Consider the following 24,736-nt stretch of genomic DNA (forward strand, 5'->3'; position numbering starts at 1 on the left):
TGGTGCGGCTCGCCGGGCTGGTGCCTCACCGTTCGTCTCTTAGTATTTGACCGGCAAATGCGAAAATTCAACGATTTTGAAAAAAACTAATCTAAAAATGGTGTAGTTAAATGGAAAAGAACTTTAAAATACAAATCACTGAATGAATATAACCATTTAATTTATTTTTTAATTTTATATTTCCACGATGACAGGTGAGGCCGTGCCTCACCTGCCTCCCCTGACTGCACGTCACTGGTCTTATTATTGTTTATTGTTTTTGATCAAGTGAAGCTGATGTGGGAACAAAGCTGGTCTACTATGCAATAAGGGTTAAAGCGTGAAACCAGCAGCTGGCCATCTGTCTCCAGTTCTTTTTAATTTCTTACTCTTATTCCTTCCTTGTTTGCCTTATGATCACCTCGGTGTGAATTTTGTGCTGTACACAGCTGTGCCCAGGTCTGGAAAAATAGCCAATTCATTACAGGCTATGGAGGCCACATGATAGAGAGTGAGCACAAGATATAAGAGGGGGAGAAAGAATGAAATTTTGACCCTTATCCATTCCTGTACCCGTCTCAGGCCCAACAGGACACTGTAGCTGGCTTTCACTTGACTACAAGTGCAATCAGCAGGATCACAGGCCTGGCCAAACGCTCTGAACAAATGCACAAAGAAAAAAATCTCTCACGCACTATGGTTGGCTGGTTCATACACACACACAGGAGACAAACCCACGCACATCAAACACACAAACACACACAAGACTGAATGCAGTTTTTCTCTAACACCCACTTTCACTTCAGTGCACCTACGTTTACACAAGTAGAGGACTGTCCAGTCAGCTTCATGAAGGGCAACATTCTCCTGAGTCTTATGTGTCTGTGGGTCTAACGCTGTGTTTATCATAGAAAAGGTAACCTTTAAGCTTATGTCCACATACGCACACAGACAATATTTCACAGTCATTTTAAGCACAGTTTTGCCCTGATGTCTCAACTGTCACCTCGAAATCTTTGCAGTACAGGTCATTAGCCCCAAGTAATTGTCCACACACTGTATCCTGAGCTGTCTACCTGTCTGGATGCTCCCTTCACAGACAGCTGCGGCAGCAGAATCCTTCCTTCAGATAGCTGCCACCAGCTGGTGCTAAGAATGAATTGTGGACTCGTACTGTTTGACTGACAGGCAGTGATGTGGTTCATCGGACACAGCACCGAATGCAACAAGGCTCGTAAAGAACCCCGTGTGTTACAGTGCAAAATATGAACAGTTTTGTTAGTGAGCGACCACAAGAGTGCGCTGCTGAGTGCATCTGTGTATTTCAAAGCAGTTACTTCATCCTCTTAGTTTAGCCCCTAAAATGATTATGAAGTATAAAACCTGCAAGTTTGTATCAAACCTTATCTCTGCCATCATTTATAATCATGGAATGCTAATTTCTAACGTCCTGTAAAGGTTAATACATGCACACAAGATAGGTGGATGGAGATTAAGATCTGTTTGAGTTGCTGCCTGGAACGGCTGGTGTTATGCTACGCTTTAATAGGAGGATTATGCAGGGGAAAGCTGGGGAAGCTGAAACTTGTTTCTCTGCCACAAATGAGAGTTAGCTTCTCTGTTTGCATTCGTGTTGCATGTAAGGTATGTGTGTCCGTGTTTGTCTTTCAGGGAGCTTGTGTGCTTCTCTATGTTAGGCCATATAAAAATGTTTGGAGGCATTAGTTGCTGTAAAAGAGATACAGTGATTGCTCTCCAAGACTTTACTGTTAAGTATTAGTCAGAACATGCCTCAGTCTTGAATCCAAAACGCTGGAAAGAGATTTATGAACACACACACACTCACACATATTTGTGTATATTTTTCTGCACTTTTGGCGGGAGCTTAAACCTTCACTGCTAATTGCAGGTCTGTTAAATTTTTACCAAACCTGCCAATTTTGTGAACAGTTATTTCACAATTGTACTGTACTGTAAAGTACAAGAAAAGTATATGCTACGGCATGTATGGTTTTATTCTGAGTGGCTCAAATACAAAAATACAAAAAAAAATTTAAAAAACAAATGCCAGCAACGTGAAGGTCAAACAAAGTTAATGTAGCTTTCAGTGAGTGAGCAAAGCTTCTGAAACTCTCACATGCATTTTTAGGTGACTATAAAAACAAATGTGAATTGTTCATCCACATCCTGAGCACACAAATGCACACTAGAAGCTCAGTTTGGGGATAGTTCAAATCTGATCAGAGAACCTAATTCCAAAAAAATAAAAAAATCTATTGCAAGAGCAGATATTCCTCCAAATTATTACAAATAAAACTACGCGCATATTTGCTCCTCCTCAGAAAAAAAAAAAAAAATCCCACATGTGCTAGATGTACTTCATACACAGCTAGGTAAATCTTCTGTCTCTCCCCGAGGGGAATATTGTGCTTAATGATAGACTGGATGGGATGGTAATGACACCCTATTGCAATAATATGACAGTGGCAGGCCTTAAAAAGCCCCCCAAAAGATCCTACGTTGATCTCTTCTAAGTACCTGAATCAAGGCTGGGAGGATTTAATTGCCAGTCTGTCTTTTTGTTAGACACAGAGGAGCTGACTGGGGATTCCAAGAGTCATGGAGAGAAGAAAGATGGGCACTAGGGGAGGAGGTGTAATGCAAAAATAATGGCATGGAATGAGGTGAAGACAGCCTGCCTTTGATATCCCTGCCTACCTACCCCCAGCTGTCAGTCTACAACTCCATAATACACAGTGTCCAGAATTGTCCAGAATACATACAAGGGCCAGTACATGTGCTTGATCCACAGAAGCAGATGCACACCCTTTTAATCCTTCAGATAAATCTCCTGCTGGCTTTTAATCAACCAGCAACTGATCTTTTTGGAGGCTAGTGGCTTTTGTTTTTTTGTGGGGTACACTGTATATGCAGACGGAGGCACTCACACACTGATATGGACATACATGAACACAGATCTAATGTGATGAGCTATCTACATGGACTTGAAGCTTATATGTTTTAGTGTTTTCACTAAAACTCTCCAGTAATTTCCCAGTATAGGTGGTCCAGTAAAATGATATGTCTCTACTACTTTTAACATTATTAACATACAGCTTGTGTGCGACAGCACTTAATATGATAACACTTTGGTGGAGTAGCCACATGCTGAGTTTCATGTTACAACCTGCACCCACCCATTCAGGACAGGATGAGCAGACTTAATGAAAAATTGGCCTCAAACCCATTACATTCCAATGTGATATTTATCTACATAACACCCACAGTCATAAAAAAGTACTATGTAATTTAGTTTGAACTATAGCACAGGCCTAAAATGATTTTGCAGAGCAAGGCACAGCAAGTGTGTAGCCTGTGCATGTGTGTGTGTGTCTGTGTTTGTGGTGACAGTGAGTGTTTGTGCTGTTTTGAGGTCAATAATGACAGACGAATAGCTGTCAGGGTTAATGGGAGGGGACAGCCAGGGATGATGAGAACACAGCACGAACACTGCTGTGCAGTTCAACAAAGGCAGAAGCTAGAGACAAGGCACACAGGGTCAAAACGAGAGCATAAAGCAAACACACACACTCTCTGTGTGGCTACCCTTGCCAGGCGATCAGCTTGAATTTATTCCAGCCACAGACCTGGTTGTTCTACATGGATGCAAACACATAGATTGTATGCTTGGTTTAGTACTTTTAAGCCTCACTTGTGAGTTGGGATAGATTGATTGGGAATTTTCTTTATATAAACATAAAAGATGCAAAATACCCTAGGGACCCCTCTCTGCCTGACACTCTCAACAGGTTCTACATCCGCTTTGAGGACCCCACCACCCCCTCCACCATCAGACTCACACCACCAGGACAAGAGCCCCTCAGTGTGGCCCCAGCAGAGGTGAGGAGGATTCTACAGAGGATTAATCCTCGCAAAGCTGCTGGCCCAGACCATATCTCTGGGTGGGTGCTAAGGGACTGTGCAGACCAATTCTGGGGTGTTTGTTGACATTTTCAACTCCTCCCTCATACAGGCAGCTGTCCCCACCTGCCTGAAGCCTGCCACCATCATCCCAGTCCCCAAAAGCTACGCAGTGACAGGCCTGAATGACCATCAGCCAGAAGCTGTCACCCTGATAGTCATAAAGTGCTTTGAGAGACTGGTTATGGCCCACACTAAGGACACCATCAATGTCACCGTGGGCCCACACCAATATGCATGCCAGAAGAACTGGTCCACAGAGGATGCCATCTCGTCTGTGGTTCACACTGCCCTCACCCACCTGGAGTGTAAGGACTCCTATGTCCGTATGCTCTTTGTGGACTTCACATCAGCCTTCAACACCATCCTTCCACGGAATGGTGCAAAAACTGTTCACACTTGGACCGAGCTCTTCCCTCTGCAACTGGGTCCTGGACTTCCTGATAAACAGGCCGGAATCTGTGAGGATCCACGACGTCTTCTCCTCCCCCATCATCCTCAGCACAGGCTTCCCCCCAGAGCTGTGTGCTGAGCCCTCTTCTGTTCACCCTGCTCACATATGAGTGCTCAGCAAAACAACCAGGCTGTCATATTGTGAAGTTTGTTTGGGGGATGACACAGCAGAGGTTGGATGCATTGCTAACAACGATGAGTCTGGCTACAGACAGCAGGTGGAAGACCTGGAGGGTTGGTGCAGAGAGAACAATCTCTGCATCAAAGTGACAAAAACAAAGGAAATGATTGTGGACTTCAGTAGGGTCTGACATCAGAGGATCTGCAGTGGAAGTGGTATCCAGCTACAGATACTTGGGCATACACCGAACTAAGTAACGACCCCACCTGGGGCAACAATACCTCCAGCGTGGTCATTAAGGCACACCAGCGCCTCTACTTTCTCAGGAGGATGAGGCATGCTGGATTCAGAAGCTCAGTCCTCACCTCATTCTACAGATGTGTGGTGGAGAGTGCCCTTTGCTCCTATATCACTGTGTGGCACAGAAGCTGCTCTGCAGCAGAGAGGAAAACTCTGCAGAAGGTGGCGAAGACTGCACAAAGGACTGTTGAAGTCAGCTTCTCCACCAAACATTTACACCTCCAGATGCAAGAAAAGGGCCACCTGCATCATGAAGGACCCCACACACCCAGCACACACACTTTTTGTTCCCCTTTCATCAGGCAGGAGGATGAGGATCATCAAGAGCGGGACCTTCAGACTGAGGAACAGCTTCTTCTCTGAAGCTACAAGACTCTGGTGGGACTGTGTAGCTGTACCGCTCTTCATCTATCAGTCCTTGCACACACTCATGCTGCTGTTTCTGCTGCCATTCACACAAGCCACTGCTGTGGCACCAGGTGTCACTACCTTTATTCCACATCTAAAGTGTTTATTTTATTTTATATTTTATATTTGTTTATTTTTATATTTATTCCGTTTATTTTTTTCTCTTTTTATATTTATATTTATTCTTCTTTAACATGCAAACAAACTGTCATAACTATTACAAGGGCAACACTGGGATCTGAGGACAGAATTCTGTTCCACTGCATGTAAATGTGATGCGAATGACAATAAAGAATCCTTGAAAAAGCAAACATAAGTATGGAATCACCTATATTCCTCTAAATATCATGCCTGGTTAGACTAAACTCCAAATGCTTCTGCAGCTTTGATGGCAGATGAAGAACAGTAGTTTGCCTCCTCTAATTTCAGATTCAGTCATTTTTCTGTGGAACTGAGGCTACTAAAAATAGGCCAAACATATTTTATGTTGCTATAATTCTCATAAAAAAACAGAGGCTGTCTTTTGAGCATTAAATATGCTCTGCCTGTACACTTGAATGCTAGCTTTAAAAAGAGTGTTTAAATCTTCTTTGCAGAGAATGGGGGCTGTAGAAAGCAGAAAAGTGAGTTTTTCTGTTTTATATGTATTATATGAAGCTCCTAAGTACTTTTGATACTTTGTGATGTAACCATTCATTATAATACACTGCATCTGTTGTGAATTTAAGCTGTCAATATAAGCTGCCATTGTTTGTGAAGAAGCAGGTGACAATCTTTTCAGAGTTGCATTTCAAGCAAAAAAGCATCAAATATTGATAATCAAAAGGGTTTTTTTTATGGAACTAAAACAAAACAAATAAAAAATGTGCAGTAAAAATAAATAAACAAAAACGCTGTGCGGTTGCAATATTTACAATTTGTGTTTGATCAGTTGTAGCCATGATTGTAAATCCACCAATGTGAGTGATTATAGGGATTAAAACTTAACTGAGTTTTTTAGCACCTAAAAAGACCTTCACAGCAGATTCCATATCCCTCCACTCTTCCTTTTAAGTTGGCTGCTGTCTCTCCTTCTTTCTCAGGTTTCTATCATTTTTTTTATGTATTTTTCTTTTGTAATGAATGCTCCTTCCCTTGCCAAGAGCCAGTCAGACTAGTAAGCTGATCACAGTTGCTGTCCAGGGGAGATACGTCTGAGTATCACTAGCTGCAGGCAAAGTCTGAGTCAGTGATGGATGGACTGTTGGAATGCTGGATGATGAAGGGGGTATTGCTTTGTTGTGTCTTTTGGAAAAGAACGATCTATCGTATTAACAGGAGCTTAGACCTGTGCAGAAAGGGGAGCGAATACATATGTATATATCCGTTTACTGCAACAGGAACAGGAAAATCTAGAAGGAGAAAGCCAGAAAATGAGGGAGGGACAGAAGGCAGGAGGACAAGGTGACGTCCTTCTTCTGGGAAGGCAGCACATTGGCGCATGTACCTTCTCTATCTCCCTTCTCTCCACCTGTCCTCTGCTGTCTGTTGTTTTCCTCCCTGCTCCCATTTATTCCATGCCACACAGACCCCACCCAAACCCACATTTCTCCCCCATCTCCTCCCTTTCTTCCCTTGTTCAAGGCTCAAGTCACACACCCAGGTGAAACAATAGCCAGTGACTGTATTCCCATGCACCGCTCAGAGACTAGTGCCCTCAGGTATGGAATTCTATCACTCAACAATAAACAGGTGGATCAACCCAAATACACTTCGGAGGAGATTGACAAAGGCATGAGATTCTCTCTGAGATTAGAGCCCCCCAGCCCCAAGGGCAGAGAAAAGAAGGCAGCATGATGGGTTGGGGAAGGAGGAGACTGGGACTTAAAAAATATATAGCTGCAGTGTTTGAAGAGCACCAACCATAATGTGCCCCGGCTAGTGTTTGCCACTCTATTTCACTGACGTCCACTCCCCCAAGGAGGATGGAGGGCAATATGCTATCAGCCTAATAGAGTGGGGGAGGATACTTCATGAGGCTGACAAGCACTGCTTTTATTTCAGCCCTGCAGTTCAATTTCTATGAATATGATAACGGGCATGTCCCAAGCATGAACACACTCCTTTCTGTCCAGTTCTGGGCAGTCCTACCACAGATCAATCTCTTTAAGTGCTCTGGGGTCTCCTCTGGAATGTCATTTGTCATTGGGGAGCAGAAATGACACCTGTTTAAAACAGAACCCATCACCTCCCATTTAAAAAACTAGATATGGAGGTTTAGGGCAAGCCACCATTTATTTTTAAGGATTAAAACAAAATCTGAAATTCAAAATGCTGAGCTGAAGTTCCTGAACATATTATAATATATAAATTTGGACACACACAAAAATTCTCGTATGGATGATAGTTCCCATGGCGTGGTTCATTGTATGATAGCTGGAAACCTCCTTGAACCAGGCCCGAGCTCATTTGTCAAAGTTGAGAGCAATGCGCTCCTTTCATTGTCTCACACATAGAAGCTAAGTCGAGAGCCAGCTTTACACTTTTCATACTCTCTTCCACACCTTTAAGCTCAGCTGAGGCATATTCCGCATCTTTTTCCACGATAGCAGGTGATGCATTATTCAGTGAGCTCTGGTTGATCTTGGCTGTAATAAATCTTTGGTCTATAGAAATGTGAAACACAAAAGGCACACACACAAATTTGCCATTTTTTTTTTAGTGTTGATGCCTGATGAATAAAGAGGAACTGAGTATCCATGAATCACACCTCCATGGAGAGATCTTAAACAAAGCGCATTATGGATAAAAGGAGCACTTGGCTTTTGAGAGGCTATCCAAAGCAGTATGGTAATGAGAGTAATGAGGATATCAGACGCTGAATGTGGTGCAATATGCTTGTTAAATGTGACAGCTGAATTACATCAGAGCTTCACCCCTGTGAAGCAAAACACTTGTGAACCAAACATTCACACTGACATTTGATGACACTTTACTGTAGCTGTGTTCAATCATAATCTACAACAAGGTACCAGGGACACCTGGAAATGGGCAAAACTGGCTTGCAATCAGAGAGTCATAAGATACTAAAGGGTAATCTGACAAGGCTTATATATCTAAATCAGTCATACAGTTGTACACTGTCCTCTGTGGCGCTTTAAAGACTTTAAGAAGGTCTCATTTGCAGTTTGGAATATCTATGTCTGCATGAAAAATAAAAAGAAATAAAAAATAATTTCTCATGCCATCCAATAGTAAATGCTCATGTTTCACATAAGGCTTATGAGTCTTACAGGATTTATACATGTGTGGTATTCTGTTCAACTGCTCATTAATGCAAATATTTAATCAGCCAGTCATTTGGCAGAAGAGCATCTCTGACCACAGAACACATCAAAGCAGATGGGCTACAGCAGCAGAAGACCACAACAAGTGCTGCTTCTGTCAGCTAAGAACAAGAGACTGAGGCTACAGTTTGCACAGGCTCACTAAAATTGAAACAGAAGACTGGAAAAGTGCTGCCTGGTCTGCTCTAACATTATGAAAACAATATGAAGCACGGATCGATCCTGCCTTGTATCAGTGGTTCAGGCTGCTAGTAGTGGTGTAATGGTGTGGGGGATATTTTCTTGACACATTTTGGGCCCCTTAGCCAACTGAGCAACTTTTAAATGCCACAGCCTACGTGATTATTGTTACTGATCATGTCCATCCCTTTATGATCACAGTGTACCCATCTTTTGACGGCTGCTTCCAGCAGGATAACACACCATATCACAAAGCTTAAATCATCTCAAAATGGTTTCTAGATCATGTATATATATATATATATATATATATATATATATATATATATATATATATATATATATATATATATATATATATATATATATATATATATATATATATATATAAAATGCAGAGTAAACTGAATTCATAGTCACCAGATCTCAATCCAGTAAAGGACTTCTGGGATGTGGTGGAATCATGGTGTTCAGCCTACAAATCTACAGCAAATGTGTGACACTATCATGTCAACATGAATCAAAATCCCTGAGGAATTAAACTGTAGTATAAATCCAAACAATATTGAGAAATAAAATACATGTAAATACATTTACTAGTTTTTTTTCTATTTCTTTTCCACACAAACAAGCTCCAGTCTTGCTTATCTTAGCATGAAGACTGGAAACGGTAAGAAGAGATTAGCTTTGCTCTATGCAGTTGCCCAAAATCCACATATACACCATGTCCAATACAGTGAGAAGAGAGGGAGAAAGGCTGAGAAAGCTTGATAGGACAGGGTGCTGACTTGACATAATCTCTTTTTGTTAGTCAGATAATGCAGGGAGTCTGAAGCCTCATGCAACCTGCCTTCCTTGTCCTCCACCTCCTATTTGCTCACATCCATCCTCACACCATCAATGCTGCCATTCGATGACTGAGTCTTATGACAGGAAGGGAAGAAGAAGGGTTTAAAAGGGAGACAGTGGTCTGGGAGAGTGTTCTGGGAGAGCAGAGAAGAAAAGCAAGTTTAATGCTGCGGCGTAGGTGCTGCTTGCCTTTGCAGCCTGTGCCTCTTTGTTATTATGATTTATTTTTTAATGAGCAGCTCTGCCCTCCCCTCTGCCACACAAAGCCCTGATTGAATCTGGCGTTCCATTAGCATGTTAAAGAGGCCCAGCTTCATCTGTGAGCCACTGACTGACAGTGGATATCATCTCTGTAATTGCTCCATATACTGGACCCAGAGAAAGCCAGAGAGAGAGGGAGCAGGAGGGAGAGAAAGAGAGGGAGAAAATAGTTGTGGGGGGAGGGTTGAAGAAAGATAAGGAGGGAGGGATTAGGATTTAAAAGTGGGGATGCTGGAAAGAACGGGAAGCTGAGAGGGGCTGGTGGATCGAGCTACATCTCAGAATATCTCAATTTGGTACAGTTGGTACCCCATGCAGAGCACTGGGAGTAGTCTGTTTGAATAAGTAATTTTTTTTTTAAGCTACACTCAGAGCTTTCGACATTTACGAAAGCAGAAAAAGTGGCAGTGTTTCATAACAGAAGCCCTGCTTTTACGAAACTGTTACACAATCAAAGCAGGATGCACAAATTTTATGTTTATTGCTGATAAAGTCATGTAAGGTAAGGACATGACACTCTCCCTGGCGCGTTTATGCACACCACAAATCTCTCACTGTGTCCTCTGCTCTCTTCTTACCTCTTTACAGAATATTTTTTGTTTTTTTCCTTGTCTTCCTCTATTTTTGCACTCACTCCCTTCTCTCCAACTCTTTCACATCTACTTCCTCATCCCCTGCATCACTGAGCGCCTCCCCTCCACCTCCTCCATGGCTCCTGCTATTCCCTTTCACTGCTCCTGTCTCTCTTGTGCCCTTCTCTTTCTCTGCAGTAAATGGTAATTGAACAAACCATGTGGCAGAGAAGAGCTGCAGAAAAAGATGGTTATCTTAACTCCACATGCCATGCATCCAAAATTAATCCCCCTCCTTCTATTTCTCCCTCACTCTCTATTCCTTTGCTATGCTATGACAGTGTGACGCGTATACAGTCCCATATTATCGTCAGTCTTGTGCACTAATATTGGAAGACAGCCCAACAGTAACATGGTGAGTGAGTGTGCATGAGTATGTGTGTGTGAGATTATAATGTGCAGTGCCAGCATATTTCTAATCCTAAGGAACCTAGGTGACAATGAAAGCTGTCAAGCAAGCACAGCATACCCAAAAGTGCACAACATCACTGCAACATTGCTTTCTCTCTCAAATCCCATTGCCAGTTTAGTATACACAAAATGGCATTGATTTCTAGACAATATCAGTATCTAACCGACCCTCTTGCATCCCTTTTCAAGTTTCGTTTTCACACGCTGTTTGGTTAGATTTAGGCACAGAAATTACTTGGGTAAGTTTAGGAAAAGATTCTGGCTCAAATTAAAATGGAGCTTCTTATAAAGCGAGTCACATTTGAAGCTTCTTCTCCATTTTCTGAGTTACAAGTGTGACAAAAACGCTGCTCCATCTGATGTATGATTAGTTACCTAAAAAGGAGCAGCAGGAAAAGCAAGAGCATAAATGGAAAAGGCATGTTGATTACAAATGTAATACAAATGCATTTTTGAAACATTATAAAGAAAATTGATCCAGGTGAACATGGTGTTTCTTCCAAGTTAATTAAGTGTGCAGTTTACTCTGTTCACTCTGTTAGGCAACAGGGAATACACAATGCAGACAGGCACTGAAATGTTAAATAAAGAAAACATGTAAACATTTCATTTTATAAATTAAAATGAAATGTTAAACATTAAATAAATAAAATTAATTAATTAATAAATTAAATAATAATAAATTAAATAAATTTGCTCTTGATGTAACATGTTGTCTTATCAGGTTGGAAAGCCAAGTTGCAACATTATTCCATGGGCAGACTGTCGCTTTGCATTAAATATTATTTTGAACAGGTCAAATATCTTAGCGATAGCCACCTACCCTGCACTATGCATGCCTCCTTTTTCCTTGTTATAAATTCAACCAATATTTCAAACATCTATTATTCTAAAAATGTACATTTCCCAAATGATCTTGACTCGGCCAAAAAAAAAAAAAAACAGAACATGTGAAGACAATGCACCCTGCAGACACGCTCAATCATGCACACATATACGCACACCATAGTCCTGTTGTACCTTCCAGGCATACTCTGCTCCACTAATACAACATGAAATCTCTAACACTCACAACACATTTACATGACATTACCGCTGAAGTGCTATAAAATTGGTGCCTGAATATCAACTGTTGTGATGTGTCATTTGTTTCTGCGTATGTATGAATGTGCGCAATAACAAAGCACCACAGGAGTTTCAGCACTCATTTAAATTGAGCTCATTGTCATGAACACCACTTTACCTATGGCCTCTAAATTTAGAATATTAGAGAAAGTATGAGTGTAAAAATGAAATTTGAGTTGAAGCTATATTCAAGTGTGCTTGTCAGATTTTAATGATCTCCTTTGGGCCCCTGTGGGTTGCTCTGGGATTAGCATGGTAATCAAGGAACATGTTGACACACACTGTTACTCAGATTGATGTGTTTGTTTGGGTGGTGCAGGGGTATGCGGCTTTACACAGTGATGGACTACATTAGCCACTTGCTACTAATCTGAGAGTTAATGGCTTTCCCCAGTGATGTTGTTTCTATGCACAATGTTTTATTCAAATGCTTGCTGGGTCCGTTCGTAAAGTGTTCAGATCTGTCACTGTTACATTCCCTTGCACAAATACTCTATCCAAATCAATGTAGCCATGTCTGAAAGGCAGTTTATCACTAGCAATTATCCTCAAAGTAATACCTATTCTCAACTGTCTCAAACAAAGCAAATGGGACACGTCAGAGTTTCAGATTCAATGAATATTGATGCAACCCCTAAGGCCAATGCCGACATATGTATGTGGGTGCATCTGTTTAAAGAGATGGACAAAGAAAATCAGCTGATAGACTGATGTACATTACACCAACCAAATGACACAACTGTCTTTGGTTCCCTTTGACTCCCCATGCAAAGTTGCTGTGTTGAAAAGCTGCTATTCTAGTTTTCGGAGGTATTAAAGGTTTGACCACAGCTTTACACGGTTATTGAATCAAAGGTGTAATTGTCTCATGTCTGGTTATGTTCTTATTCTGGGTGTGCATGGCACAGTGATGATGCCAACAGTTTGCATTTGTGTTCTAGCTGCTGCTTAAAGAACAGACAGATGTGACGCTTCGGTGATGACGACAACAAACCATTATGTAGACTTTCCTGTTTGTGCCCTGCATGCTGCATACCTCCCACGCCCACCCCCTTTACTCTCGTCTCTTTCCATCCTGCTATTGGAGGCTCAGACTGCGGCAGAGCAGGGCAGTGAGATGAAAAACACAATGATTGTTTCTGATGAGCAAGAGGGGCTCAGTGAGAGGGAGACTCCAAAAGAGGGGGACTCTGAGGATAGCAGAGCAAGGGGAGGAGAACGTAGGAAATCAGAAATCATTAAAGCGGACTATTGTAAAGGTCACTGTTTGGTTACACCAAAGACCATAGAGAGTAACAGCTCCGCTTCTTGACTTTGTGTATATCTGCATGTGGTTGAGCAAGAGAAAGTGAAGAAAGGAAGGAAAGAGGGAAGAGACAGGAAGGGAGGGCTCTGGGCTGTACAGTAAAGAGTCTCACCTTGTTCTGCACCATGCACACACAGCACCCCAGCTGTCATCCAGCTTCACTCTCTTTCTCCATCAGGGCCAGTGAGGACATGCATCATTCATGAGCAGAGACTTATTTGGCTGCGTCATCTCCTCCCATAACTGTCAATAACTTTTTCTGGCTGTGGCTTCACCTTTACTTCAGAAGCAGGGCACACTGGATGCATGCAGCAATTTTTATATCATAAATAGCATTTTGTCCTAGGGACAGAGCAAACTCCAGAAAGTTTCTTTAACACAGAATAGATGGTGACAAATCCATTACATCACGACGTTCAGGATTAAACATTCCTCCATTAGAACCCACCTTTAACACAAAATTAATGATACAAAAGAGCAAGTGACACTTGCTGTAAATTTGAGACGTTAAAGGGAACGTATTTAAAAAATATATCAGAACATGTCCTCTTGGGAAAAAAATGTTTTAACATTTATATCTGCTGCTTTAGGAATAGAAAAACCACATGTAGAAAATGTAATATGAAAGGTTAATTATCCAAGAACTGCTGCGTCCTGCCCTCAGCACCCTTTTTGTCCAGTCTGTCCACTTTCCTGAGCCCATGCGACGCAGCCTACTGTGAGGCTGCCTGCTGTGAAGGTCACTCTCCCTGCAGCTATGGATTACACGGGCACGCACAGTCAGGCAGAATATGATACTGCCCTTGAGGGGAGGTCTGAGGTTGGTTTGGCAAAGACAAGCCCTCTGGAACTTATAGACCCACCAGGACCAGCCTGTGTGATAATGCAGCAACCTCTTGTCAAGAGTTGAATGGTAGAAGGTAGAAGGGTAGAAAGGAGCAAAAAAAAAAATAAGTAGACGCAACACAACACAAGCAATGCTAAAAAAGAGAGAAAACAGAGGAAGGTATGGAAGTCAAAGGAGCCCTGCCTGAGGAATTAAGGCTGCACACAGGATTATAAAGCTGCAGCCAAGTGCTTTAATAATGATCAGCAAAATCAAAATCAGCTTTAAAACTGACTGATAAGAAGTGAAGAGAGGGCAGAGCAGAAGTTATGTGATCTCGTCTCTTTGCAATAGTTAAAAGCTCAGCAGCAGCTTTTTGAACTATCTAATTTTTGGCTTGCAATCCAATATAATGAGTTGCAATGATCAAGATGTGACAAAAAATAAAAAGCAACTATGACCTTCTGAAGATCAGTATGAGAAAGGAGCAATATAACTGAGCAGTTCAGTTAGTGGCAAAAATCAAAGAGACAAGATGACAGCTGGCTTGGGTTGCTTTCTATTGTCATTTTTAATGGTAGATGTAGTACATAGAGATGCCAAAGAAAAATCAATACTGTGCTTGCTAATAATATGTTCCAGTGGTAGCATGTAAATAGAGGAAAAAGGATGGCTAAGGATAGAGGCTTTTGGAACATGACATGTAGGGGCCATAGGTGAAGAAAAACATTATCAGTCACAAACAAGAAAGTCCCATTTGACAAAAAAAAAGAGGTCACAACCTGTTTTTTAAGACAAATTTGCATGATTTGCAAATTTGCATGATGCAGACTGACAAAGGCTGAGCTAAAGTTGAGGAAAATTAGCAGTAAATAGCTGCCTGCATTAGCTGCTGGTAAGGTCATTACTTTGACCAGGGTTGTTTCAGTGCTGTGAAGAATACAAGGCTGGTCTAAAATGATTAAAATCAAGATTAATTTTTGGTTTCTGTAAAAGCAGGTCAAGGGTTGGGTGAAAAACTGGCAGTGGAAATGTTGTAACTTTTAAAGGATAAAACAGTGGATTCAACAGGGTTAAATCCTTTTTAGAGAGGATTTTAGTTGTTCAAATATCTATTTTAGACTTGAAAACCTTAAAACATTTGGGGGTGTAAAGCTTTATTTTTCTGTTTTCAGCAGGTGCTATTGAAGCTGGCACTGCTTTGAAAAGCTATTAAATTTAAACATTAAACATAATACTTTTTCTTAGTAGAGGTACAACGTAACTAATAGCTCAGGATGAGAAACAACACTCCCAGGCACAAGAAGAAATGTAATACCATAGTCTTCCCCAGGTGATGCAAAACAGTCATCTAGTCTGTTTTCTAGTCAAAAGTCAAATGTGGGGAATGACACCTTTTATCCTGCAAAATGGTGCAGTGAGGGTCAGTGTCCTTTGAGTGGGACAGGAGCCATTTGACAACACCACTCTCTGGAGTCATGCCACTGTTTAGAGGTCAGAAGAGACAAAAAAAACCCATATATACGCACACACAGACACACATGGCAAATCACATTGTCCTCTCCCTGCTGTGACCTTAATTTGTTCTGTCTTGAGTATGAGTACCCACCGGGCAGCTGATGCACCTCAAGGGAGCAAGCTGACTGCACACTTGAGCATTATATACATATGGTTTTGAGTATATGTAAGAGTCTCAGTCTCAGGTGAGCTCTGCTCATATTCACAATTTTAACTGGCAGCATTCTGAGATGAAGGCTGAAAGCAGTATATGCAGCACCACTAATAACAGCAAAACCAAAAAAAACGAAACTAAACAAAACACACACAAGCTGTCTCTCTGCAGGCTAATCTTCTAATGAAGATTTGTGGCAGTGGCTGCCTGGTGATTATTGGCCTAGAACAGACACAAAAGCCATCTTTTTGCTACTGTAAATAACATCTCACATTTACACATTTACACAAGCCATCGCAGGTGGAAATGAGAACATTTAGGCTGGAGGCAGAAACTTTGCTTTTATGCTGTATGGGCAGGCGAATGTTTTCCTCTGATGTGCTGTCAAACTTCTGGTGCTAAAATTAATAAGCAAAACCACTACAAGCCCGAACATTAACCAACATTATTCAGATTTGAAAGATGCGATGTGAAGCTGCTTGTGTTTATGCGGTAATTCCTGTCTCACTGGGACAAGTGTACCAATCCTGACTATGCTAATTTTATGGAAATGCTTGTTTCCATTCCATTTGTTACATTTCATTAGTGCTCTTTTAAACTACATTTAGAGCCACTGCATGTTCGTTGAAGGTTATATTAAACATATAAGCAGCCATTCCTCCATCTGTGTATCCCCAAACAGTGTCTGCTGCTGCATTAGGCAACACTGCCCAGTGGAAGATCTCCACGTGCATAAATGCAAAAAAAATCGCTCCACTTAAGGTGTTTTTTTTTTCTATAAGATGCAAGACTCTAATATACACCAACCATCAGCAGATCGAAACACACATGAATGACCTCACTACCCCTGTGTCCCTTACAGCCTTCTAATCCACACCTCTCAGTACGCTCTTTACCCTCCCTCTGCTCCCCCAAGGCAGGGGCAGGGAGCTGTGGTGCAGGTCCTGGCAGAGTCCCTTATCATCCCTCCCTCTCTCTTACTTAGGGGTAGGGCCGCATGTTCAGGGGAGAACTTGTTTGAAGACAGGTGTGCATACCAGACGCCTGTGTTAAGACCTAGGCCATGTGGTTTCCATAACTACCTGCTAGCGAGGCTTCCCCGGCACTCATCCAAGACTGAACTAAACCCTTCTGATCGCTGTAGCTGCAGTAGCTGTCAATGGGCAAGACTCCACAGAGGGCAGGTCGGAGCTCAACCTACTGACGCCTTTTTGCCACTAGGCCTTTCTGCATCTCATCATCAAGCATCATACATACATTTAAACATGCTGGAAGAGATTCAGTTGGCAGAGGGAAGGCGTTAGGGGTGGAGATTTAAGCTATTTTGAGCTGTTCATGTAACATTAAGGATTAAAAGCTAGCTTAAGGCTTCTTGGAACCAAAGGCTGGTAGCATTCATTCAGTCTGTGTACCTAGCAGTAAAGTAGTAGAGAAAAGTGAGAGTTGTTTGGGCGGCTGCGGTCACATAGTGAGGACATGCCCTTGTGGCTATAAGTAAAGTTCAGGCAGAGCTTTAGGATGACAGTATGTTAGATATACTGCTCATGTTTCCTCTTGGTGTGAGTCAGATGATACAGAAAGACTAGTGCTCCATGCGTGCTGTCAGAAGAAAGCATGGATTTCACCCTTTAGCCTAGCTGTAACTAAAGAATTGTCACTCCACCCCACATCCAGTCCTCCTCATCTCACTGTTTGCTCATTTTACCTCTCTCCCTTAAGTCCCAGTCCTCCTACACCATTCACTCAATCCCGTGTTCCCATTCTATGGCTGCTTCATGGACTTCCTCCTTCTACCCTTTTGCTTCCTCCTTGCTAGCCATGCTCCAATGAAATGACCTTGCTGCAACTCAGGGAGAATTGATTTCTCTTCCGGTCTTTGTGTGAAACCCTATCTCAACAGCACTCGGAGGAATCCCCCCCCATCCCAGAGCAGGGAAGAGCTAATTCTCTTTCATGAGGACACTTTTCACTCCATTTTATCTGTCTGCTTTCCTCTTTCTCTTCCCCCCTCCACTTCTATTCGCTTCTCTTTTGAGCACACAGAAATAGAACAGGCATGATTAATGCAACATCTATCGCAGCCAAACGTTAGCTTTGCTCAACCTTTTTGCGCTTGGCTGCCGTTTGGGAAATTGTTATTCATGAACCCGCCTATGCTGTAACTGAATTATCACATCAGTTTATCAATAGAGCAGCTTGACCCTTTCCATAGATGAGCATGATCAGTAAAGAGAAAACAAAAAGGGCTAAGACATCAAATGAACATTTATGAGTATTTAAATATTTTCACAATTCCAAATATGACACGTGCAGTACTGACTCTGATATTGACAGTATATACCATCTGTCTCTGGTCCATATTTAAATCTCCTTGATTTAATTTGCAGAATTAGAACCAGTAGTAATGTGTGTGCAACTAAATCAATAATGCAACATGTAATGGACATAAAATTGGTCTTATAACAGATTTATATCACTGCACTGACTTTAAAATAAACTTGCAAAACTGGGTGAAATGCAAGTTTTCAGCATTTCCCTGCCAGTGTTGCTTTGAACTTATAAGTTACTCATATTTCTCTAATCGTTCAAAATATATTCAATATTGTCAAAAGGAAGAGCTGACAATTTTTATACTATCGTGAAAACACTGATTGCTGAAATATTTAATCAGTGGATGGATAGTGCTGAGCAGGAAGCAAATCTTTTGATCTCCACTCTTTCATCAAGGCAGCTGTATGACATACAGTAATTCAATACTGGTCAGGGTAAAGCAGAGTACTTGAAATGTTAAGCAACTACACACAAGGAATGCAGATAAACTTATTCATAGTTTAGTATTGCACATGAACTGTGACATGCTTTTCTTCTCAAAGAAAAGCATGTCACAGTTCATGAACATAAACATAAATAAAGATCAATCAACAATCAAGTTATCAGTAAGCTATATCCAGGGTAGGAGGGGGGGTGTAGTATAATTAAGCAGACATCAGGAAAATAGATGACAAAAAATATTGTACTGATACATTATAAAGGCCACACTGCCTCTTTGAAAACACTGGAGAGCTGCAGTGTGAAGAATCATCTGTGCCTCTTTCCACTTTGTGATCAGACAGACTGTTGAAGCATACAGAACATTTTCCAGGCTTCAACTCCCAGGTGTCTTGTAGCCCCAGGATTCCCAGTAAGTAGTCAGCCGGCCTGCCTTGGTGAATGCACTAATGTGACACCATAATCATGCACAGGTGCATTTCTGTGCTTCACAGAGCAGCAACACAGCACCAGTTTTTTTGGATAGTGGTGGCAGGTGTCGGCCCTAGTGGGTGCTGCATAAACAGCACAAATATTTCAGTCTATTCTAAGGGGGGGGGACTTCATGACTATAATTTACTAAATGAAACCATGTTTACTCTAGCATCATTCTCATTTTTACTTTTAGTAAAAAAAAAAAAAAGTTTAATAGAGGGCACTGCAGTGAGACCAGTGTAACCATGGGAGTAGGACAATCACAAATCTTTACCTTGTGCTGCTCTGCAGTGCTACACACACTCTGGTGGGCTGCACACACACGCGCAAACGTACAGACACACACAAACACAGGCACTCACAGACACAATGGGTTTCCATCTCACCAGTCCAATAACAGGCCTATTCATTAGAGTCTCTTACAGACAGTATTGACAACCTGCTGACACACAGTCACTCCAGCATAAACAAATGGAGCAACACAGAAAAGTGAGGCAGGGAGGGGAAGAGACGTAGCAGCTTTTTGATGGAAGAGAAATCTTCACAAACCAGAGGTGAGCTGGACTTAAAGAAAGAAGAGACCTGCCACTTGCTCCTACTTACACATATATCCACCTAATGTCCCTCGCACACATAATATAGTCTCCCTACAAATGAGTGCCACATTTATCTTACATCCTAGGTCAGCCCTGACCTTTGTGGCATATTGTAATTACTGTCATGGGAATAAGTCTTTTTATTCTGTGCCTTGCTACCCAGAGCAGCTATCAAGGTGAAGTGGGTCAAGCGCATTGAGCTACTCATCACACAGATCACACAGCACAATGCCACAGTCTTACCTTTTCCCACTGAAAGGAGTCATGATAGTCTGCAAAACAAATTGGTGAAGCTAGTGGCCCATTTGCTAAAAGAATTGCAGAATGCTAGAAAATGACCTTGCAGAATTCCTGCAGTTTCAGCTGCACTCAAGTATTCCTGTTATATTCCTGCTATATCTCAGATATGCAACGAAGCCTAAAGAGAAACAACTGGGCCATGCATACCAAATATCTGGCTCATTAAGGAATTATAATTACCATGTCACTTTGACATAAACAAAGAGAGCAGAGCAGTCATGGAGAAAACGGGGAGGGGAGAATTGCTGATCTGCTCAAACACATTTTTTATTGTGTCTTTGACTTGACCTCTGGAACCAGGTGAGTGTGTGTAGACAATTAGAGGAGGAGGTTATAGAGCTTGGTGAATGGAATGAGCAATAGCTATGCAGACAGGTCAACAGAAAGATTAACTTTATGGAGACAGATGAGGTAGGAGTGGACACTCAAACACAAAAACAAAGAGACAGATCGGCTGCATGGCCCTGAGCTCGGTAGGTCAGCTCTGACTCAAACAGACAAGACAGATGCGACATGAAACAACATTTAAACATGAACTGTTCATGACGTGACAGATCCTCCCCCAAAATCTTTGAGACGATGCTAACAAAGTAGATTTTCCCAGGAATGCTTGTCGGACAGTCACCATGCAATCTTTGGTGACAGCAAGAAGACTATATGGACAGTTCCTGTCTAAATGTGAATTATATACCAGGAACTCTCTCCAGGCATTTGGGAGCTGAAAGCAAAGAAGTTTTGCGCTAGACAACATGGCGGCCAATCACAATGACGCCACGGTCAACCGAGAAGCTCTACATCAACAGGAGCTCAGTGATCGTGTTCTTTATTAGCTTGGTATTGTTCTCTTGCTGCTTCACTCTCTTCTTTATCCGCACACACACACACACATACAGACACACATGAACATACTGACTAGCAGCAGCCTCATACTATTAAGTTGGTGCAGAGCCCATGTCAGACAGCTATGGTGGCTGCCTGCAGCTTTGTATACAACCACACTACCATTGCGATGATTAACATCAAGATTGTCATTACTATTACAGCAGCCAAAAGCCTCTGTCAGGCCTCCAGAATGCCGACAAAGCTAATTACAATAGAATTGTGAATACAGCATCAGGGACAGAGCAGAACTAGTAAAGGTTATTTGCTCAAGGTCACTGAAAACAGTGGAAAGAAAAAAACACCAGTAGCCATGCAGACACAATTGCTGGTGCATGCGGTTCTCACAAGCATACTCAAAAGCACATTTCTTTAACTGCATTCCTACAGCGACACATATTTCCAATTGAGATATGTTATCACAACGTTGCAGATTTATATCAGCGAGTTGAATCAGGAAATTTGCTGATTGGAGGTCGACATCAACCAATGCCAGAACTGTAAAGGTCATTACAATGACATTACCCTTTTCAGAAGAAGAAAGCCAGAAATGTCAAATCACTCAGTAGCCACATCATCATGCAAATGGAGCAGAATGTTAGGTGCTGGAAAATCTCAGTGTTCAGAGAGAAATAATGAAAGATTCCTATCTGAGTGACAACTTAATAAGGAGAAGCCTTGGGTCAGCTTTTTCGGCAGGTGTGAAGTGGGAAGGTTTAACAAATCATCAGATGCAATGAGAAACACACAGATTTTGAATGCTAGAGCTGTAAAAAAAATCCGTCGTGTATGCAGTTAACACTGATACCAGCATTTCTGCAAAGGCCTGATTTGTGCTGCTGCACAACAGAAGTTAAGTTACATGTGATATTGCTTCCACCAAAATTAAAACACACACATTGTAATAACTACCCTAAAGTTTAACCAGTGGGTGAGACTGCCTACTGCTTGTTATGGTGGTAGAGTTGTGGTTGAGGAGGGAATGCTGGTGTCCTGGCCAAAAATAATTTATGGGAGACAACCTGCAACCCGATCAAGACAGTACTTGTCTGTTACATGAGGCTCAAGTCAAGCAATTGTTCATTTTTAACCAACTCCAGAAACAGAAAATATGGCTCATGGGAAAAAAAGAGATTCAAATTTCAAAAACAAAAAACCTGGACAAAGTGATAAAGTTCTCCCTTTGATGGCTGTTCTGATAGACATAAACTTTACTGACTGGTTCAAACCTTTAGCTCACAGATATATACACTCTTCAGTGCGCACACTTCTAGCTCCCACACCTCAGACTACATTGCTCCCTATAATCATTAAAGTTATCTGCTTGAAAAACATGCCTGCCGGGAGAGCAGAGGAGCAGAACTGCCCCTGAATCAGCCCAGGCATGCGTTAAAACAAAGTGGCCTCTCCGGGAGAGCGTGCGGCAACACACACACACACACACACACACACACACACACACACACACACACACACACACACACACACACACACACACACACACTTAGAAGAAATACACATGCAATAAACACACACAGTCTCACAGTCATGGCCATATACGAATAAGAAGACTCTAGAACATTTTCACAAGCTGACACATGCTGAATTTCCTAATAAAACCCTCACACATTTTTTGTATATCCACAGGGCAGCACACCCTGGATTGGTCATGTCACTGGACTTAGTGATAGTGGCAAGCCCCCCGTTCTCTGTATGAATGTACAAGCTGACTGTGAAGAGCGCACAGACCACACAGAATCCCCTCTCCTAGACATGGCCACTATGAGACCAGCATACTAAAGAAGAAAGCACTGGCTGACTCAGAACACAAAAACAATGTCTAGTAACTGAAATCTATCCTGTCCTGCATGCTGAGGACTGAATCTACTTTTTAAAATGCTATTTCTTTGATGACTTGGAAGCTTATCATTAATTAGGATGGCTATAATGCAAGGTTAAGGTGGAAACAGTGGTGGTGCATCATCAAAGACACTTGATTGAATTCTGTACTGACTATTTGTATAAAACTGCACGACATCAGTTATCACTAAGTTTAGGTGAAACCATCTTTGTCACTTAGTCCCTTCTGACAGAACATGAGAGTGGTGGAGTCTGGTCATGTGACCAAACAGCCCATAATGATACAGTCCAAATGCTTTGACCTTCCATGTCATCACTCACACCTGCCATATTAATGGCACACTATTATCATAATTACAAGCACTACCCATAATTTAAAGGCTGATCCAGGCTCTGGCTATTGACAGATGTCTGTGTGCAATGAAAACCAAGCAGAGCACACTATTAAAAAAGAGCTGCTGGTGGCCAAGTTTAAGTAGGGATTACAGCAACATGACTGATGTCTTCAAAAATCCCATGCACCAAAAAAAGCGACAACTCACCCAAAATCATTGCTGTGTGTTGCCTTTGGTGTCCCTGGGTTGACAAGTGTTCCCTCACTGCCCCCTCCCCCCCGTTTCTCCTGCTTTCTCCAAGGGTACAATGGCTCCAAAATGTCTTTTCAGAGTTCCTCTCCACTCTCCAGAAAGAGGCAACTCAGAGAGGCAGCGCTAGATGTGAGAAGAGACTGCTGCTGCTGCTGCACATGCCGTCCCTTGCGCCTGCCCTCTCCAGGTGAAAAACTGAGTGTGTGAGAGATACTGCGCGTGTGTGAGAGAGTGTGTGTGTGTGGGTGTGCATGGAGGAGGGGGTCCACTGTTTCTGCAGTGGTGGCTCAGGTAAGCCTCGGGACAGTATAGAGGAGACAGACAGAGACAGAGAGAGAGAGAGAGAGAGAGAGAGAGAGAGAGAGAGAGAGAGAGGAGAAAAGAGAGAAGGGGGAGCCTAAAGTGTGGCAGCCAATCACAGGGGGAGACTACGGAGCCAAGATCTTCTTCTCCACAGCAGCCAGGAGGAATTGTGGTGTGGTCTCCAACAAACAGCTGACAACCAGTTTCTTCTCTAGTGTATCATTTCACAGCTTCAAAGGGAAGGTCTTTCTATCTACTTTAAAGTCAACATCTGCTTTGGTCTCTCTCTCTGTGTAAAGCACACAACTCCCTCTCCCATTCTGGCTTTCTCTCCCTCTTTCTGCTTCTTGTTTTTAGGGATTGGATATAACCTAAAGGCACCTTACATGCCTCTGCTCTGATTGGTGGCAGGTTCGACCAATGGGAACAGCAGCAGACACTTGTCATCATGCAGAGTGGAAGTCATGAAGGGGAGACAGAGCTTGACTGAAAATGCTGTTTCCCAAAACCAATTTCTGCCTTTTATTTGGCACATTCTCCTCACCCATCTCCCCCTCGCAATGAGCCTGATTTTCGCGTCTGTCTGTTGCATTTGCTGTTTATTACCCCCGCCTCTCTACCCTCTGACTCCATGTGTGTGCAGACTTGTAAGGGGATTAACCTTTTATCTGTGTGCGTTGGCGCTTGTCTCTTTATCTCCCTCCATCTTTTAACCTGCCCAAACAAAGTTACACATTTTTATCCACATCTGTGTTTCAATCAGAGGGGATGGACTTAAGACTGGGAGTCTGGGGAGTGGGTGTGGGTGGGGGGGGGTGGCAAGCAAAAAAGGAGAGATGAAATAGAAAGCGACAGAGCGGAGGAAACAGAAGAAGGAGGGGCAGAGATTAAACTAAATACAAACTGACAGAGGAATGAAGAGACGTGGAGTGACGAGAAGAGACAACCAGAAGGATGGAATATAGAGACAAAGACAGACAGAGTCGGACACAGAAAATGGGCTGCGGAAAATCTAACTGTGGACCATAGCAATGCAGTCAGTGATTGAAGAGGAGCTTCACAGCCAGCTTCTTATGGTCCACTTCCTCCACACCGAGGAGCCACTCAAAGAATGCCTGCTGTCATGTTGAGCACTAGT

At 42.3% G+C, this 24,736-nt stretch overlaps 1 protein-coding gene across 2 annotated transcripts in view; it reads right to left on the bottom strand.

Moving 5' to 3' along the window:
• Positions 1–24,736, bottom strand: part of znf385a (zinc finger protein 385A) — a 60,999-nt gene that overhangs the window by 31,183 nt on the left and 5,080 nt on the right. The window contains exon 1 of one of the 2 annotated variants that reach the window (XM_030734183.1): positions 23,251–23,574. The exons of the other annotated variant lie outside the window; for it this stretch is intronic. Within the exon in view, the coding sequence (XP_030590043.1) occupies positions 23,251–23,260 (10 nt within the window). The 5' untranslated portion in view covers positions 23,261–23,574. Of the gene's footprint in view, positions 1–23,250; positions 23,575–24,736 lie in introns of those variants that run through there. 2 annotated transcript variants of the gene reach the window in all.

The sequence above is a fragment of the Archocentrus centrarchus genome, chromosome 7 (genome assembly GCF_007364275.1).
Source record: "Archocentrus centrarchus isolate MPI-CPG fArcCen1 chromosome 7, fArcCen1, whole genome shotgun sequence".
Taxonomy (NCBI): domain Eukaryota; kingdom Metazoa; phylum Chordata; class Actinopteri; order Cichliformes; family Cichlidae; genus Archocentrus; species Archocentrus centrarchus.